The sequence below is a fragment of the Sus scrofa genome, chromosome 12 (assembly GCF_054392235.1).
Source record: "Sus scrofa isolate SSC_HxYL_T2T_F1_AM1 chromosome 12, Sscrofa_HxYL_maternal_Yorkshire_Landrace_v2.0, whole genome shotgun sequence".
In the NCBI taxonomy this organism is placed as follows: Eukaryota; Metazoa; Chordata; class Mammalia; order Artiodactyla; family Suidae; genus Sus; species Sus scrofa.
The window spans coordinates 49,251,652-49,264,885 of NC_139394.1; the positions used below are offsets into that span (position 1 = coordinate 49,251,652).

Sequence of the window (13,234 nt, forward strand, 5' to 3'; positions counted from 1 at the left end):
CATCCTTGAAGGACATGGGAAGAAAGTTCCTGGAACTGACAAAGGAAAGGAAGAAATGAGGTGAGCAAAGGACAAAAAGCTTTCTAACCACCTTTTCAGAAAAAGATACCCCTACGTTATTCCAAAAATAGTTATCTCCCAAGAGCCAAACACAGTTGTAGTGCAGGAAAAAGAACATGCGCCAGACACAGCTAGATTCCTATTCTTGGATTATTTACTAGCTTTAAGAATTCAGGCAGTTACTCAACTTTTCTGTTTCTGCAATGGTAAAACTATAGTATCTACCCAGTAATATACCTATTATGATTAAACGAAGTAAGATCTATAATATGGTGCCTGGTATATAGCAGCAAGTAAATGTTGGTTCCTCTTTCTACCTCTACCCTTTTTTCTCAAGAACATTAATAGATCCAAAGTAAAACATTTCATTGGCTATTTATTAAGGATCTTTACCCACAATTAGTCAAAAGTCTAATAAGGATGAGGTGCTGAGGGAGGAGTGAAAGTAGAAACAAAGTTAGGATGCAAGTAAGGCTCTCAAAAGAGCCCACACCAAAGGTCCCCAGCATCTCAAAAGGGTGACAGCAATGACTCTTAGGACTCAAAGATGAATTAGATTATGAAATAGCACACCTCATAAATGACAACACAGTGACTAACAATGCAATTCTTTTATAATTTTGGAGAAAGAAAGTAGGAGAAAAGTCACATACATTAAATAATTCATAATGCCAAGATTCTGAGGAATAATAATTTCCCAGGTAGGAGGGATGTATCCCCATTTCTGTTTTATTAATAGGAATAAAAAGCATCTGATCCTTTAGTGGCAAGTCCTGTGCTCAGGAAGAACTGACCCAAGTCTGGGAGAACAACCAATTCAAGTATGAAGGGATGAAGCTTCCAAACACAGCCACAATTTTCTGTCATGCATCTTCATCTCAGAGGTGACATGGCCACGGACCAGGGAACCTGTAGCAGGGATCCAAAGGGTGAGGGAGCAGCAGTCGTCTATGAACACTGTGCGGTAACAGTGGCTCAGAGCCTCCAGACTCAGAGCTCTGAGTGGTGGGCTTCTGCCTTCAACAACTCATTGGGCTTCATGAAGATGCCTTCCATGGCTTTCCAGTAGTTGTTTTGGCTTGGCTGGGCCATGCCATGTACCTCTTTTTGCCCACTGATGGGTCGACCATATTGTTCTCCTGTGACAGACAGCAGCACTTCGGTGGAAGAATGCTTGAACCGCACCTCGCCATCCCTCACCCAGTAGGGCCCATTACAGAGCACTGTCCAGTCATCCAGATAATCACCTTCACCTTCCTCACCAAAAGCACTCACCTCCTGGAAGACACAGATAGGCAAAAACATTAGTATGGCTGACACATGGACTTGAAAAAGGAAAGGAGGAGTTTCCATTGTGGCTCAGGGGTAATGAACCTGACTAGGATCCAGGAGGACTCAGGTTCCATCCTTGACCCCGATCAATGGGTTAAGGATCCGGTGTTGCTGTAGGTTGCAGGTGTGGCTCAGATCTGGAATTGCTGTGGCATAGGGTGGCAGCCACAACTCTGATTCGACCCCTAGCCTGGGAACTTCCACATGCCTCAGGTGCAACCCTAAAGAAAAAAAAAAAAAAAAGGAAGGAAAGAAAGAAAAGGGGAGGGAGGCGATGGGAATAAAAATAAATTTGAAAGGTAAAAAATAAGAGATTTTCCCTTGTTGTTTAAAAATAAATAAACTGTGGAAAAAAGACACAAAAGACATGACATCAGTTGCCATAATACTATGGTCCATTTACTTTACAAGTAATCCTTTATTTGCCCTATTTTTTTCTTTTTTTTTTTTTGTCATTTTAGGGCTGCACCGTGGCATATGGAGGTTCCCAGGCTAGGGGCTGAATCGGAGCTATAGCCACTGGCCTACACCACAGCCACAGAACGCCAGATCCTTAACCCACTGAGCGAGGCCAGGGATCGAACCTGCATCCTTATGGATGCTAGTCAGATTCATTTCTGCTGAGCCACGACGGGAACTCCAGCCCTATATTTTCTATTATAGTCTTTTAAAATATTTCGATCTTGGAGTTCCTGTCGTGGCACAGTGGTTAACGAATCCGACTAGGAACCATGAGGTTGCAGGTTCAATCCCTGGCCTTGCTCAGTGGGTTAAGGATCCGGCATTGCCGTGAGTTGTGGTGTAGGTTGCAGATGTGGCTCAGATTCCACATTGCTGTGGCTCTGGCATAGGCTGGTGGCTACAGCTCCGATTCGACCCCTAGCCTGGCAACTTCCATGTGCCACGGGAGCGGCCCTAGAAAAGACAAAAAAAAAAAATTTATGTGATTTTAAATACTCCTGCCTCATTCCCTTAACTAGGTACTAACTGATCTGGTAAGAAACATAAGTTGGTTGAGAACTATGTCTAGATACTCATGTTGCAACAGAAGAAAGAGTGGGGGAAAAAAACTGTAATTGCAATGTATACATGTAAGGATAACCTGACCCCCTTGCTGTACACTGGGAAAAAAAAAAAAAAAGAAACATAAGTTGGAAAGCGGATGGACTCTGGAGACAGGCAACCTTGAATATCAGCTTTGTCCCTTCCTGTGTCACTCCTTTGGGCTTTCATTTTCTCCTCTACAAAATGATGACAATAATACCTTATAAAATAATTGTGAGAATTAAATGAAATAATAAATATTAATTGAGCAAAGTATAGCAGATTCTATCTTCCACTCGTACTCTAATCCCAATGCCTCTAAGGCCCAAAATTCAGAATTTCTATCACAATTTAAAGAGTTACTAATTATTTCAGGCATACATAATTTTTTTGTGTGTCTTTTTAGGACCACACCTGCGGCATATGGAGGTTCCCAGGCTAGGGGTCTAATCGGAGTTGTAGCCACAGGCCTATGGCAGAGCCACAGCAACGCGGGATCTGAGCTGCATCTGCAACCTACACCACAGCTCACGGCAATGCCAGATCGTTAACCCACTGAGCAAGGGCAGGGATCGAACCTGCAACCTCATGGTTCCTAGTCAGATTCGTTAACCACTGCACCATGATGGGAACTTCCTACATAATTTTTAAAAACTGAAGTATAACTGACCTACAACACTGTGTTAGTTCCAGCTACACAACATAGTGAGTCAATATTTCTATACATTACAAAATGACCACTACCAGACATATGTAATTTAAATATAAATTAGGGGTGCAGCCCTAATAAAAAGACAAAAGAAGTTGTAGACAGAGTTCCTATCGTGGCTCAGTGGTTAACGAATCCGATTAGGAACCATAAGGTTGTGGGCTCGATCCCTGGCGTTGCCATGAGCTGTAGTGTAGGTCACAGACTCAGCTCAGACCTGGCGTTGCTGTGGCTGTAGCGTAGGCCAGCAGCTGTAGCTCTGATAAGACCCCTAGCCTGGGAACCTCCATATGCCATGGGTAGAACAGACCAAAAAAAGACAAAAATAAATAAATAAAAAATAAAAATAAAAAGTTGTAGATGATAAAAACAGTCAATTGGAAATAGAGTCTATAAACTAAAGCCAAAAGAAACCACCTATAATTAACAATCCTACTACTGTACTTGTACACTGGAACTAAACAAGTAAATAAACGGGTGACAGTACTGGCAGCCAGGTAGCTCACTGTTAGAGTGGCAATTTACAAAGAGAGGAGGCTAAAATGATCTATGTGGCCATGGATTAGAGTTGGAGACAGGTAAGCAATATCAACAATCACAGGTCATGTAGATACTATGTACCCTTGATAGATATGATAAAAATGGCACTTCAGGAGTTCCAGTTGTGGCTTGGCAGGTTAAGCGCCCAATGTTGTCTCTGTGAGAATGCGGGTTCAATCCCTGGCCTCCTTAGTGGGTTAAGGACCAGGTTACCCTGCAGCTCCAATGTGACCTCTGGCTCCAATCTGAACTTCCATATTGTCACAGGTGCAGCTGAAGAAAGGGGAAAAAAAGGAAAAAAAAAAATGGCACTTTACCTCTGTGATCTTTTTTTTGTTTGTTTTTTCCCTCTTTAGGGCCACACCCAAGACATATGGAGATTCCCAGGCTAGGGGTCTAATCAGAGCTACAGCTGCCAGCCTACACCACAGCCACAGCAATGCCAGATCCAAGCTGCGTCTGCAACCTACACCACAGTTCATGGCAACGCTGGATCCTTAATCCACTGAGCGAGGCCAGGGATCGAACCTGCAACCTCACGGTGCCTAGTTGGATTTGTTTCTGCTGGGCCATGATGGGAACTCCTACCTCTGTGATCTTCCTCTCCAGAGCCATTATACAAATCTGGTCTAATCATAAGAAAAACATCAGACAAATTCCAATAGAAAAGCAGCCTATAATGTCCTGACTACTGCTCCCCAAAACTATCAAGGTCAACAAAAAGATGACTCTGAAAAATTGTCACAGCCAAGAGAAGCCTAAGGAGACATGACAACTAAATGCAACGTGAATGGGATCTTACAACCGAAAAAGGACACTAGGTAAAAACTAGGGCAATGGGAATGAACTATAGACTGGTTGAAAACAATGTACCAAATATTGCTTTATTAACTATAGTACATTTACTATACTAATGTTAAGGTGTTAATAGGGAAAACTCTGTACAGAGTCAGGGTAGAAAGAAAAGAGTGATTAAGGGGTCCACATTCTCTGAAATTACAAGGTTTAAAAAAAAAAGACACAATAGTTCCCTAATGGCCTAGGGAGTTAAGGATCTGGCATTGTCACTGCTGTGGCATGGGTTTGATCCCTGGCCCAGGAACAACTGTATGCCACAGGCTCTGCCAAAAAAAAAAAAAAAAAAAAGCTTCCCAACATGGTTATTTGGCATCATTAAAAAACAGTAACTTTTATTTTAAGTTTGGAAAACATTGCAAGATTTATCAAGATTTACTGCAAGATTTATTTAACTTTTTTTTCCCTTTGGCAACACTTGTGACATGCAGAAGTTCCTAGGCCAGGGACTGAACCCATGATACAGCAGCAACACAAGCCACTTCAGTGACAATGCCAGATATTTAACCCACTGAGCCACAAGTGAACTCCAGGATAACTTATGACATGCTAACCCACACCTATTTTTTCCTACTTGTTTTTTGATTTGATCTACATGTAGTTTCTCCATTTTGACCAGAAACAATTTCCTTCACACTTATGAGACAGAGGCAATTCTCCAGGTCTGCACAAAAGGGAACACTGACACCTGGAAAAAAAAAGGCTTAAGAACCAGGATTTCAAACAACTCAACTGAGTGATGTTCTGTAGAGCAGCCATGGCCCACAGGATGCACCTCACCTGGTTTCCAGAAAGAGGTGAGGTGAAGTGATGACTATGGAGGTTTCGGCCAGTATTGACATGTGTCAGCCGAATGGGCTGACCACATCTGATGGGGGTTCCCCTCTCACACACTGTGGCGGTCTTCCCCCGTATCCTCCAGTAACTGTTGCTGTCATCCACAGAGGTTACACCTGTTACCGACTGCTGTCCACTACCTGCGATCAAAAAAAAAAGAGTGAGCTCAACCTCACCTCTCTCTTCTTAATAATATGCCCTGTGTCATAAAACAGGTTTGGGGGGGATGGAAAGGAAACTCTATGCCTTGTAATATTTTTTTCTTCTATAACATTAAAATGAGAAATAGTAAATGTATTTATACAGTATTAGTTACCATATAATAAACTATTTAAGAGTGTACCATATCAGAAAAGTCCAAGAATTTGCATCAAAAGGCACTACATAAATGAAGATATATGGCTTTTTGAAGCACAGGCAGTATTTACCTGTATATATTAGCCTGGATAGCCCCTAGTATATGTTAAATACCTAATCATATTTTTAAATTTTTGTACTGTTATTCAATGTTATTTTTGCTACAATCAAAAATTTTAAATCACATTTCACGATTGAGACCAGTTTTTCTTTTCAACTTTAATCCAACAACCTATTACAGCTCCCCAATTCCTGTTAGTGATCTACCAATACATTATGAAAAGTATTAAGTCATTGAAATTTGCTTAATATTGCTTACAAATGTTGCAGTTCTACAGGTTAAAAGGTACTGGGTTAAACATGTAGCTACAGGCTTAAAAAAAAAAAAAAAAAAAAAAAAAAAGGAAAAAAAAGAGTTCCCTCCATAGTGCAGTGGATTGAGAATCCAACTGCACTGGCTTGGATTGCTGCAGAGGTTCAAGTTCAATCCCCAGCCAGGTATGGTAGGTTAGAGGATCCAGCGTTGCCACAGCAGACCACAGCTGTGGCTAGGATTCAATCCTAGGCCCAAGAATTTCCACATGCCAAGGGCGAGGCCATAATATTGAAAAAAAAAGGGGGGGGAATATACAAATAATGCTAACTAGCGAACGTGTACTTGAGCACTTATTAAGTTTCGGAAACCAACTCAGGCCTCTTGCTTGAATATTCTTATTTGATACATTCATCTATTCTCTGAGTTAGGCACTACTACTATTATCCTCATTTTACACTAGAGGGTTAAAAAGGCTGAATAATATGCCCAAGACCATACAACCCCAAGGGACAGTGCTGGGGTTTGAACCTAGGTGGCTTGACATTCTTAACCACCTGGCCTCCCTCAAAGCTTTTATCTTCTATCAAATTCCCCTGAACAGGCCACTCATATAAACTCCAGGAATATTCTCCTCCCTGGGCCTCATTCATCATTCTTTTTTTTTTTTTTTTTTTTTGGTCATTTCTTGGGCCGCTCCCGCAGCATATGGAGGTTCTCAGGCTAGGGGGAGAATCGGAGCCATAGCCGCTGGCCTATGCCAGAGCCACAGCAACGCAGGATCCGAGCCGCGTCTGCAACCTACACCACAGCTCACGGCAACGCCGGAACCTTGACCCACTGAGCAAGGGCAGGGATCGAACCCGCAACTTCATGGTTCCTAGTCAGATTCGTCAACCACTGCGCCATGATGGGAACTCCCATTCATCATTCTTTGAAAGCACTCCACGCTTCCCAGACACGTTCCTCAGTCACTCACTCTTGCCTATCCCTCCTAGATTCGCCTTTAGTCCCCGGCCCTGTCTGACCACAACCTTTTGATGACACTTCCCTTTCACTACTTAACACATTTTGTGTTGTACCACATTTGTGAATGTTTATCACTCTCTTGCTTCTTCTACTCAACTCACAATGATTTTGCTACATCTTTAAAAAAAAAAAAAAAAAAAAAAGGGCAAAGCAATCCTCTTTCTGGTTATTGCCTTACAGTTCTCTTGGTCCTCACTGCCATGCTTCACTTAGTCCTGGCCTATACTTTCTGTCTTCTACTTTCCCTTTCTATTCAACTCTCCTCTTCCTTTCCCATCCTTAAACTTTGGGATTACCCAGGGTTTTAGTTTTACCCTTTGGCCCTTATCCATTCTCCCCCTTCTTTATTTTTTAACGGCCACACCTGCAGCATATGGAAGTTCCCAGGTCAGGGCTCAAATCAGAGCCGCAGCTGAGGCCTATACCACAGTCACCAGACATAAGTAGCATCTGCAACCTACACCACAGCTTGCAGCAACGCCAGATCCTTAACCCACTAATCAAGGCCAGGGATCAAACCCACATCCTCACAGAGACGTCAGGTACTTAACCTGCTGAGCCACAATAGGAATTCCAGCCCTTTTCAATTCTTAAATATGGCTTCGGATCAGGACAAAAGCATTTACAAGTGCTTAAACAAGTTTTTCAAGTAATTCAAATTGATGCCAGATTGAGAACCACAATTCATCCTGGCCAAGCTCATTTAATCTCTCCACATCTTCAACCACCAACTGGACACCGATGTCGTTCTTAACGCTGTGTCTTAGGCTCAGCACAGATCTCTTTTCTGGGCACCAGACTGAACCTGGTTCTCAAATCTGGCTGCCCATCAGGAGCACCTGAAGAGCTTTTTTTTAAAAAAAATTATATTCTTTTTTTAAATCCTATTTAAGGCTGCACCTGCAACATATGGAAGTTTCCAGGCTAAGGGTCTAGTCGGAGCTGCAGCTGCTGGCCTACACCACAACCACAGCCATAGCCACAGCAACAGTAATAGCGACACCAGATCCAAGCCACATCTGCCACCTATGCCACACCTGCGGCAATGCCGATCCTTAACCCACTGAACCCACGGACTGAACCCGAATCCTCATGGCTACTAGTTGGGTTCTTAACCTGCTCAGCCATGATGGGAACTCCCTAAAGAGCTTTTTAAACCTATAGATTCCTACTGGCAGGCCCCTCTCTACCCCCATTCTGATGTAGTAGATTCAAGAGAGGAATATATATCAAATTAAAATACATTAAGCCTGGGAGTTCCCGTTGTGGCACAGCGGAAACGAATCTGACAAGAACCATAAGGTTGAGGGTTTGATCCCTGGCCTCGCTCAGTGGGTTAAGGATCCGGCCTTGTGGTGAGCTGTAGTGTAGGTCGAAGATGCGGTTCAGATCTGGTGTGGCTGTGGCGCAGGCCGGCACTGTGGCTCCAATTAGACCCCTAGCCTGGCAACCTCCATATACCACGGGTGCAGCCCTCAAAGAGGCAAAAAGACAAAAAAAAAAATTATATGTATGTATATATATATATATATATATATATACATACATATACACACACATATATATAAGCCTGAAAAAAATATTAATAAGCCGGACACATAGTAGGTATTCACTGAATGGCTGCTAGGATTATTAAAACATCCCAACAATGACAATTCAGTTCCTTTCCTAGTCTAACTGGTCAGACAGGCGTTGGGGCCTCACAAACCATAGACCAGTTCCCATCTAAGAGAACTCCTTCCTCTCCTAACTAATGGCATCATCAGTTATCTAACATAGAAATCTTTCAGTCATTTTTGATACCTCTCACATCTCACTGGCTAAACATCTCCTTTGTCTGTTTTTGTTTTCTTGTTACTTGCTTACTAGTTTACTTTTATTTCATGTATCTAGGATATTAGACACATAGTAGGAGCTCATTAAATTTATATTCAGTGGGTTAAGGATCCAGCAGTTGCCGCAGGCTGTGATGTAAGTCACAGATGCGGCTGGGATCCCACCTATTTGTGGCTATGGCTCGGCCATCAGCTCCAACTCCAATTCGACCCCTGCCGTGGGAATCTCCATATAACCCAGGTGTGCCCCTAAAAGGCAAAAAAAGAAAAAAAATCTGTACTGAATGAATGAACCCACAAATGATTGCTGAATTACAAATAAACCCACAAGCTAAGCATTTTAATTTCATACATTAGAACGCCCTCTAAATAGTTTCCTCTCCAATAACAGTGAGTGCTTTAGTTTTTCTTTAAAAAAAGCGTAGGGTATGAGTGAAAAATGGCTGAAGGAAGAGCAAGTGTAAGATGAAAAGGAGGTAGAACAGATGATTGTGGTCAAAGAGTGAGGTCTTGGACGACTTCAGAAATAACAGCACTGGAGTTCCCGTCGTGGCACGGTGGTTAACAAATCCGACTAGGAACCATGAGGTTGCGGGTTCGATCCCTGCCCTTGCTCAGCGGGTTAAGGATCCGGCATTGCCGTGAGTTGTGGTGTAGGTCGCAGACGTGGCTCGGATCCTGCGTTGCTGTGGCTCTGGCATAGGCCAGCGGCTATGGCTCCGATTCTACCCCTAGCCTGAGAACTTCCATGTGCTGCGGGAGCGGCCCAAGAAATGACCAAAAAAAAAGAAATAACAGCACTTACTGTAATTTTCTACATGTCTGCCTCTCTCGCACTGAGTAGTGCCAGCCTGCAATAGCTGAAAGCGGGCTGTGAACCTGGATAGGTTTGGATCCAACCCCGTCACTGTCCTTCAACTAGCTGCGAAGGCTTTGAACATACGATTTATTTGAGTCTGTTTCCTCATCTGTAAAATGAGGATAATAATAGTCTACACCTTGCAGGAACGTTAAGTTCTAAAAAGTAAAGACGTAATGTGCTTAACACGAAGCTCATCATAACTAAGATTACCATTAAGATGCTTTAGGACCAGCCAATTCGACTCTCCGCCTCCTAACCTAAGGAACCACCCCACAGGCTCCCCTAACCTTCTCAGACCACACCCCTCAGATTGCCTATAGGCCCCGCCTATTCCGGAGCCTAGGAGGCCTTCCCAGCCCACCCGAACCCGGGTGGCAGTACCTGACCCGTAGCGCACGTCGTGTGAGTGCAGTCGCACGTTGTGGCGCGTATTGAGCAGTTTCACCACAGAACCGCATGTAACGACACCCAGATTAGACGATCCCACAGCACTCCACAAACCCCCGAACAACAGAAGCGACACCACCGCCATCCCGACGCTAGCTCCGAGCCCCTACTTTTGGAAGAAAATTCGGCCCCTCCCCGGAACCGGAAGTTGCGGGCGGAACCATAGAGAGGAAGGGAAAGGAAGAAGCTTTAGTCGGGCCGTTACGGTTCCTTTGGTTAGAGCGGCCTGAGGAACTGGCTAGGCCTGGTTGCTTCCGACACCCTCATTCTGTTCCCAGGGCCCTGTGACAGCCCTCTTCACGAACTGCTTCGGCCAATTTTTGCGCCCCGCGCCCCCACAAAGCCCCGACAGCCGGTTGGGAGAAGAGAGCAAGAAGCATCCCGCCCACTTCCAGTGACAGGGAGCCGGAAGTGACGTAGCACGTTGACGCAGCGGCGGCGGCGGCGGCGGCGGCGGCGGAGGGGCCGTGTGGTGGGTCCGTACTATCCCTTCCCAGTCTCGGTTCGAAGACTCCATTTTCCTCGGTGGGGGCTTAGCGCACCGGAGAAGCGGCGGGACTGAGGTAGGTAAAGTTTGGACTGGAAAGCTTGTTCCTTAAATGGGTGAGGTGGGGAGCCAGGATTCTAGGGCCTGCTCCCGTAAGGGAAGAGTCACTGGGGAGACGTATGCGGGAAGAAGGGGGGGGCCTTCTGCCTTTCCTACTCTATGGGGGAGGAGGAGGAGGAAAGCGGGGTAGTTGCTCAGAGTCTCAAGGCTTTTCCCAACTCTGTGTCAGCCAGAACCCATGAATTGGGCGGCCTGTTGTATCAACAGGCTTCCTAGGATGCCGTCCTTCTCTCGCAGCTTCTGAAAACTGGGCCACGCGATAGAGGTGGGAATGGAAGGGACCTGGGGCTTCTGAGTCAGGATCAGGTGATGGGTTTGTTTGTTCTGGGGATGTGAAACCTACCGAGCTTTCAGCAACTAGGCCATTAGGCTAGAGGGCGATGCCAAATTCCGTCTTTTCCCGTATCGTTCAATAATATAATTAGAACTTTTTCGTAGATGGCTACATCCATCAAACGCCTACCACACACATCCCAATGGGCTATTAAGTCAAACCCTTGTATTTTTTCTAGTTTTTGCCTTTCAGTTCGGGTGAACCAGTTGGAGTGGTTCATTTTCTTTGGTTGTTTCAAGTACTGATACTTATTTTTCTGTTGGAGAAGGTCTAAACTCTGCGAAAATACTTACGTGGAAATTTACTGTAATATGAGTAGCAAAGGAATGTTACCTTACACTGCTGCTATTACTGAATATGGAGAGTGTAAAGAATTTTGAATTTGGTTAATTTCTCGGAGGGGGGAGCTTAGTTCAACCATTTTGAGTTTGACCGTTTATCTGAAAGTTACTGGTTTTTAAGTAATCTGAGTATTGATTACAAAAGTGTGATTTCTCTCCCATCAGCTGTGAATTTAGAGCCCTTTTCTGTGAATTATGTCTCTCCAGCCAGTTAAGTCTGCAGTGTCTGAAAGCTCATTGAGCTCATTTGGGTAGCTACTAGATTAGATTAGGGTGTGCCCCCACTCCCTAAAATGTTTAAATCTCATCATGGGATTAATCACATCAGGAGGTGATGCAGTCACATTTAACAGTTTTCTCTCAGACCTTCACAAGAAAGGAAGGCTATCCAGTATGCTGGAAACATGGGGTGTTTGGAGGCAAATAAATTTGCCCCTGCACCTATGTTGCCTGTGTTCTTTATGTAGCTAAAGGCACCACAGTCAGATTATACCACAGGATAATCCTTAGACTCTTCATCTTCCTTATTCCTCAATAAAATCAATTACCAAGTCTTCCCTCTCATAAAAGTTAATTCCCATCAGCATACAAATTGTGTTCTGGTATTTCTCATCCCTCTCCAGCTATCATCCTATTTTTTTATTTCCCTTCATAGCCAGATTTCTGTGTTAACTTTCTCACCTTTTATTCATTCTTCAGTCTACACTAGTACAGCTTCTCTTCTGACTACCCTATTGAAATCGCTTGTTAAGGCCACCAGTGACTTCTGTATTGCTAAATCCTGTGCATACTCTGTTCTCTTTCACAGTCTTAGGAATACTCAACACAGTTTATTGTTTTCATTTCTTCCTTTTTTCTTTCTTTCTTTTTTTTTTTTTTTTTTTGTTGTTGTTGTTGTTGTTTTTTATGGCCTCACCCTCAGCATATGGAAGTTCCCAGGCCTAGAGGTTGAATAGGGTCAAATGAGAGAGCTGCACCTGCCAGCCTGTGCCACAGCCATAGGAACACCAGATCTGAGCAGCGTCTGCAGCCTACACCGAAGCTCATGGCAATGGCACTGCCGGATCTTTAACCCACTGAGCAGGGCCAGGGATCCGAATCCATGGCTTCGTGAATACTAGTCATGTTCATTACAGCTTTCTTGAACCTTTCTCTCCTGTTGGCTTCATTGACACTTCACTCCTGGATTTTCTCTATTTCTCTGGCTGCTCCTTTTCAGTCTCCTTAGCCTCGTTTCCTCTACTTAGTGTCTAAATTTTTAACTTCCTTCAGATTTTAATCCTGAGTTTTTCTGCATGCTTCCTTTAGATGATCCAGTCCTGTGGCTTTCATTACCGTCTAAAAGCTAGCAACTCCCAAGTTTAGATCTTTAGCTCAGGCTTCTCTCCTCTGTGTTTGAAAATTACACAAAACACCTGTTTAACAGCTCCATTTCGATGACTCTTATACTATCCCAAGCATGACATAACACAAATTTTTTATTTTTTCCATCATTCCAAACTTGGTCTTCCCTACCTCTTATTAAGTGGTGCTCTCATCCATATTGATAACAAAGCCAGACCTCTGAGAATCATCTTGGATTCTTTCATACTATCCCCTTCCCCAAGTCTTTCAATAAGTCCTGTCAACAAAATGTGTGTCACCCAATTTCTCTTCTCTTCTTCTCCATTGCTACCACCCTGTTCCAAACCACCATCATCTTTTGCCTGAGCTGCCAAAATAGTATCTTCAG

At 43.8% G+C, this 13,234-nt stretch overlaps 2 protein-coding genes across 2 annotated transcripts in view; one reads left to right on the top strand and one right to left on the bottom strand.

The window, feature by feature from the left end:
• Positions 1 to 419: 419 nt before the first annotated feature.
• Positions 420 to 10,334, bottom strand: SDF2 (stromal cell derived factor 2). The gene is made up of 3 exons (XM_003358183.5): positions 10,155 to 10,334; positions 5,321 to 5,517; positions 420 to 1,338 (listed from the first exon to the last, which is right to left on the bottom strand). Exons 1-3 carry the CDS (start codon positions 10,303 to 10,305, stop codon positions 1,051 to 1,053), a joined length of 636 nt encoding a protein of 211 aa, XP_003358231.1. The 5' UTR covers positions 10,306 to 10,334; the 3' UTR covers positions 420 to 1,050.
• Positions 10,335 to 10,660: 326 nt separating this feature from the next.
• SUPT6H (SPT6 homolog, histone chaperone and transcription elongation factor) overlaps positions 10,661 to 13,234 on the top strand; it is a 33,609-nt gene continuing 31,035 nt past the window's right edge. The window contains exon 1 of the mRNA XM_021067480.2: positions 10,661 to 10,783. The gene's annotated coding sequence lies outside the window, so the exon portion shown is untranslated. The remainder of the gene's footprint in view (positions 10,784 to 13,234) is intronic.

What these genes read in the sequence shown, in the direction of transcription:
- SDF2 (XM_003358183.5), bottom strand. Translation starts at nt 10,305, where the DNA reads ATGGCGGTGGTGTCGCTTCTGTTGTTCGGGGGTTTGTGGAGTGCTGTG. An exon ending in CGACGTGCGCTACGGGTCAG is followed by an intron (nt 5,518 to 10,154) that starts GTACTGCCACCC and finishes TTTTGATCGCAG; the next exon opens with GTAGTGGACAGCAGTCGGTA. An exon ending in CACCTCTTTCTGGAAACCAG is followed by an intron (nt 1,339 to 5,320) that starts GTGAGGTGCATC and finishes TGTGTCTTCCAG; the next exon opens with GAGGTGAGTGCTTTTGGTGA.